The sequence below is a fragment of the Drosophila persimilis genome, unplaced genomic scaffold (assembly GCF_003286085.1).
Source record: "Drosophila persimilis strain 14011-0111.01,24,50 unplaced genomic scaffold, DperRS2 tig00000000-arrow-pilon, whole genome shotgun sequence".
Lineage (NCBI taxonomy): Eukaryota > Metazoa > Arthropoda > Insecta > Diptera > Drosophilidae > Drosophila > Drosophila persimilis.
This window is the reverse complement of record NW_020825288.1, coordinates 15,012,807-15,018,806: the sequence shown is the minus strand read 5'-3', so window position 1 is coordinate 15,018,806 and position 6,000 is coordinate 15,012,807. Positions and strand designations below refer to the sequence as shown.

The window sequence follows — 6,000 nt, the reverse complement described above, 5'->3', positions numbered from 1 at the left end:
GTTTTCGAGGAATAAATTTGGGACCCTTTGCCTGTCCCTAATTGATTCCTCGAACTTTCGAAATTCACTTTCCCAGCAAATTACGATTGAATTTCGATTTGCAGCGTAAAAGCCAGTAAAAGTTCAATTCATGACATTTGGCCGACAGTTTTATTGGTGAATAATTGGTCATCATTGGGGCCGTACCGTACGGCGTACCATCGACAAAAAAAAGAAAACAAACACCCATCCATGATTGATCTATTCAATGCCAATGAAAATGAAAATGGAAACAAAACAGCTGCCAGCCCAGACAACAGACAACAGCCGGGGAGAGAGATATGTAGAGGAAAGAAAGAAAACAAGAAATCAGCTTAGTCACATGGTTGGGGGCAGGGCCATGAGGCATGTGGCACGGATGGAAGACTGACGGCAGCAGAGCACATAAATTATATGATATTGGTGTCCTCTTCTGGGAAGGTGTGTGGTGTGGGGAGGGCCCGCTTTTGGTAAAGATTGGGTTGGGCTTTGAGAGGATTATGGGAACGATTACATCCAGCGGTGGAAGGCTATGTTGGGATTTAGCAGATCTGCCGGGAACTAGCAGGAAAAGTGTTGTGTATTCCTAGGACTAAGATTGCTTTGATGAATAATCGATAGCGTCGATAAATTCTCGTTGGAATGTCGATAAGTTATCGATAATTTATAGATTAAATTGATAAATAATATATTACATCAATACATAATGAAATATTGATAAATTATCGATAAAGGCAATACATTTTCGATGAAATCAATCGATAAATAATATAAAACAATAATAAATAATAAAGTATTCAGAAAATATCGATTAGTTTTCGATAAATAATATAATACAAATATGGAAATATTGATAAATAATCGAATACGCTGATAAATTGTCCATAAAATATTGATAAATTATCGGTAAGTTGTATTAAAATCGTTAAATAATAGTTTCTATTATCAATAAATAATTAAATATTGATAGATAATCGATAATGTTGATATATTTTCGATTAAATTTTGATCGATTTTCGAAAACTTCTAGATAAAGTGGAATATTAATAAAAGATCGATTAGTTATAGATAAAATCGCTATCGATACCTATCGATAACAGCTATAAATTATCCCTGAAAGGAAAAAGATCGGTGATTCGATAGATTATCGTTTATACTTACAGTGGGAAATTGTTGCTTTAATGCTTGGAGGAGTATCCCTTTCGTCGAGCATCTCTTTTGTTGTGTGGCACTCGTTTGCCGCTCGTTGACGGGTCGAAGCCACCACTAAAATAATCCATTAAAGATAAACTAAAAGCAAACACTAAACTTTTGTGCTAAGCCAAGAAGAACCGCAGCAACCGCACACCACAGCGCACCACACCCACTCACCCACCCACGCACTCGTGTACCCACTCGGGGGGATTGATAATCAATCATTTATCAATGAGCAAAAGCGCGGCACACGCCTCACTAGAAAAACTACATGTGGGGCATGCGGCAGGGGCATGGTGAATGTGTGTGCACAAGCTTTTAGTTTGCGTTTAACGCCTCATGGATTCTCTAAAGCGGAAACGGAAGCAAACGGTGGGGCGGGGGCTTGGGGTCTGGGGCTTATATGATAAAGTGCATGTCTATATGCCTGGCACGCATTACGAGGCGCATTGGCAAGCCGCAAGGCAGCGACAGCCCTTACCTCCTGATAAGAAACCTCCCTTTCTCCTAACCCGCAGAGGCATGTGGCATGAACAAACCGCAACCCGACCCGCCCCGCCCTTCGATGAGTTTAATTAATTTTCTAGCATTTTGGAGTTTGATTTGAATCTCAGTTCTCACTGCGTCATCAATTGTGGCCAGAGGCCAGACAGCCCTCAGGGTTTCCAGCGATTAGATTATGGTGGGAAAATCTTCGAATGCGGGTCGAAACATATGCTGTAATATTTGCTGACTTCTAAATAATAATATGCTTAATATTTTTTGCAGGCGGTGGAGAGACAACAAAGAATGTGAGGAGCGTCCTGTACCGCTGATGGCCCGCTAGAAATGTGCGTTATAAATTTTTACGACTCTACGCAGGGCATTGAATTTTTACGAGACGACGACGCGGAGGAGCAGCATGATGTGCCGAGGCAGCAGCAATTTAAAACAATTCAGGCAGGAAAATAATGCTTAAAGTAAGGCCAAGGAAATTGCATGCTTGGCATTAGAGGAAGAAGAACACAAAACAACAAAGAAAACAGGGAGAAAGGAGAAAGAAAAGCTGCAGCACGTGACATTCGGAGAAAACTCCTTGCACACGACGCCATTTTGTAACGGTAATTGGCAGACGGCGTCACACGTGAAGCTAAACGTCCGCCAACACGCCCCCACAACAACACTCCACCCTCCACCCACCGTCATCATCATCACCATCATCGTCGTCGTCAGCCTCTCAGGACGATGGCCGTTAGCAACATTGTCTGCGAATGGCTACGTGCCCTGGGACTGGCCCAGTATGCCGAAAGTTTCCTCGACAATGGCTACGATGACCTGGAGATATGCAAACAGGTCGGTGATCCCGATCTGGATGCCATTGGCGTTGAGAATCCATCGCATCGGCACAAGCTCCTCAAGAGCATACGCTCGTTGCGGGAGAAGGGCGCCGCCTCGGTCTATTTTATGCTCAACGATCCCAATTCCCTGTCGGGCAGCATGGAGATACTCTGCGAAACGCCGCCCAGCAACGACCTCGAGATGGTGCTCGGCGAACAGCTGGAGACGGACGGAGTGCGTCTGACAGCGCATCCATATTCGACACCGGTAAGTCGACACTGTAGTTGTAGATTTAATGAGTGGCAGTTTTAGAAGCAGTTACCCACTGTTTAGGGCTCAAGGGGAATATTTTGTATCCCAAGTTGTGGTCGGTATTGCTATTATTGCCATTTTTGTTGTTTTTGGAGTAGTATTCGTGTAAGATTTGAAAATTTCGATTAATTTTAATATGAAGTCGAAAATTTTTGAAAATATGTGATCGATAATCTCGATAAATAAAAAATGGGACTGTTTCGATAAATTTCAGTCTAAAGTCAGCCTTTTTTACAAATATGTTATCGATAAACTACCAATATCGACAATAAATATCGAACAAGATGAAAATTTCGATCAATTTTAAGCTATAGTCAATATTTTGTGCTAATATATATGATGGATAAATAAGCAATGTATTCCATAAAATTCGATATTGAAAAAATGTCGATCAATTTTAATCTAAAATCCAAAAAGGTTGCAAAATTGTTATCGAAAGAAAGTCAATAAATTTCAATCCAAACTCAACATTTTGTGCTAATATACTATCGATAAATGATAAATGTATTCGATAAAATTCTAGAATGATAAAATTTAGATTAAATATAATCTGAAGACCAAAAAGTTTGCAAATATGCTACCGAAAGATTATCAAACAGATTCGATAAATTTCGAGATTGATTAAATTTAATCAAAAGTCAATTTTTTTGGAAATATGTTATCGGTAAAGGATCAATAACATCGATAAATTTCGAGAATGATCTATATTCATGGAAAGCCCTAAAATTTTCTTAATTTTCAACTCATTCTAAAAATAAGTTATCGATAAATTATCGAAACCTTTAATAAATTTCTATAAAATAGATAAATTAAAGATATATCGTTGAAAACTTTGTGACTTGATCGTTAAACCAATATATGATCGATAAATTATCGATATAATTGGCATATATTCGATGTAATATCGGTATTTTAGCTTAAATTCACTGCGGGGTCAATGGATTCAGTTCCATTCCCTTTTGCGGATCCTGTTCTTTATGGGAACAGCGAGTCAAGATGCGATGAACAGTGGTTCAGTGACGCTACAGGGTATCAGGGGTTAGCTCTGCTTTGTTCAAACTAAATAACACCCTTAAATAACCCCCCATTGAGAGCTCTCTCTCTCTGCCTCTCTCTGCCTCTGTGGATTCGAAACTCAATGAAACTGTCACGAACAGAGGACTGCGAGGGGTGGGGTGATGGTCACTGAAGTATCTTTTAAATGTATCCGAACACACACACACACACACATAGAACTTTCAGGCAAAAGTTTAACTAAAACTGAAGCTTTTTATTACGAAATCCAATTGCAAACAAAATCTAAAATTGCACTTTTCCTACCATGTAGCTAACCCCCCCCCTTGCCCACCTCCCTCTAACACTTTTCCAAGCCAGAGTTTCGAGTGGAAGGAAAAGAGAGTCCCTGGTCCCTGGGTCTCTGGTGGAAGACTATTCAATGTCAGTTTACATACTTAAATTAAAATTCTGGACATGCGAAGTGGTTCAAGGGGGCAGGGGGCTGGGGGCGATGTGTGTCCCAGGGGCAGGTTGCAACGTTGGAAAATGTCAAACCCGAGGTCCGAGATCTCCGCACTTGACAGTAAAATGGAGAACATTTTAAACAGAGAAGCAAAGGCACTGTCCTCCTGCCTCTCTGCCTCCCTGCCTCCTCTTCCCTTCCTGTAACCTGCAACTGCTACTCCCTTTCTCTGGTGCCCCCCCCCCCCCCTTCCAGTGATAATCCTCTGTGCCCCTCCATCGAGTGTCGTGTTTGGGTTCTCCTCCATTGTTCTGTGCAGCCTCTCCACCAGGTAGGCAACATATCATGTGGCAGCACCGAAAAATGTTTCCGTTTAAAAAAATACCCACCTTTTCGGCCTTTTGGGGCTCTGAAGTAATTAAAATAATTCCTTCAAAAGAGCAGATTTTGATTTTTTTTTAGCAAAATTGTTGATTTATTATGCAAAAATATTTTTCTCAACTTGAAATCCCCGAAGAAATCGCGTGGATTTTTCTCATAGCTCAAGAATTTGTTGCACATCAGTTTATGTGATTTATATACGGGGGGCATGCCCCAGTCTCGTCTCGTCTTTCAGTCTCTTCTCAGCATCGTTGGCGGCACAAATCACGTCATTGAGTTGTTTTCATCAAAAGGGCAGGCATGCAGAAGACACAGAGAGACCCACAGAAAGAACCCCTACCCCTGCCCCAACCCCTACCCCTGCCCCAACCCCTGCCCCTGCCCCATTCCCCCTTTTCCGCCTTGCCTTTCATTCATGGCCTTTTGGTGGCTCCTTCTCTGGTTTTGTTTTGTTTTTTTTTTTTTTTTTTTGCTGTGTGTATATTTTTATCCCAAAAACTATCGTCTCGAAGGCAGCCTGACAGGCGAACCGGACAACCGTCGACGTCTTTTGCAGCAGTTTTGTCCGGGAGTATCTGCGTATCTTCAGCGGCGACTGTGGCTGTGGCTGTGGCATACAATTTTTATTTATTACTCATTCAGCTGCAAAATTGTTCCTTAATTGCCCATATCAGCTGAGAAATGAAATTTATTACCTGGCGTGTGTATATCGCACACTGTCCAACAGTGTCCCCCCCCTCCCCCCCTCCCGGTACCCTCCGTCTCTGGCTGTCTGCCTGCCGCATCATTATCAGAGGCATGCCCCTCGCTGCACAGTCCTGAGCCACCGACATCATCGACATCATTAGTTTTGTGCGCCGTGCCGACAACGTTTTGTATATTTACTTAATATTGCATTGGTCCGAGACGAGACGAGACGAGACGAGACTCAGGTCCAGGTCCAGGCCCAGATCCAGGCCCAGTCCATGACCATTTATCTCCGAGTAGAGCCCGAGACCGACCTTCTGTGATTTCTGATTTCTTATGCCAATTTACTTGGGGATCTGCCGTGGCAGAGGCTGCTCTACTTTGCGGCTCATCCCCATCATCATCATCATCGTCCAGCCAGCCAGCCAGCCAGCCAGCCATAGATCAAAAGACAGTTTGCTTTAGTTTTGCTCCTTCTCCATTCCTTCTCCTTCCTTCCTTTCTGTTGTATAATTTTATTTTTATGTGCCTTTAGCCTTGACCAGGTCAACCGACAGTCCTGTGTTTTTGGGGTCGTCTTCCTGGAGCTTGACTCTTGGCTTTTGCTGCCTCCCTGCCTCCCTGCCTCCCTG

General features: G+C 42.5%; 1 protein-coding gene across 5 annotated transcripts in view; it reads left to right on the top strand.

Moving 5' to 3' along the window:
- The first annotated feature begins 2,140 nt into the window (after positions 1-2,140).
- LOC6588320 (sterile alpha motif domain-containing protein 5) overlaps positions 2,141-6,000 on the top strand; it is a 132,518-nt gene continuing 128,658 nt past the window's right edge. For all 5 annotated transcript variants that reach the window (XM_026994531.1, XM_026994526.1, XM_026994532.1 and 2 more), the window contains exon 1: positions 2,141-2,796. In XM_026994531.1, coding sequence (XP_026850332.1) covers positions 2,437-2,796 — 360 coding nt within the window. In that variant the 5' untranslated portion in view covers positions 2,141-2,436. The remainder of the gene's footprint in view (positions 2,797-6,000) is intronic.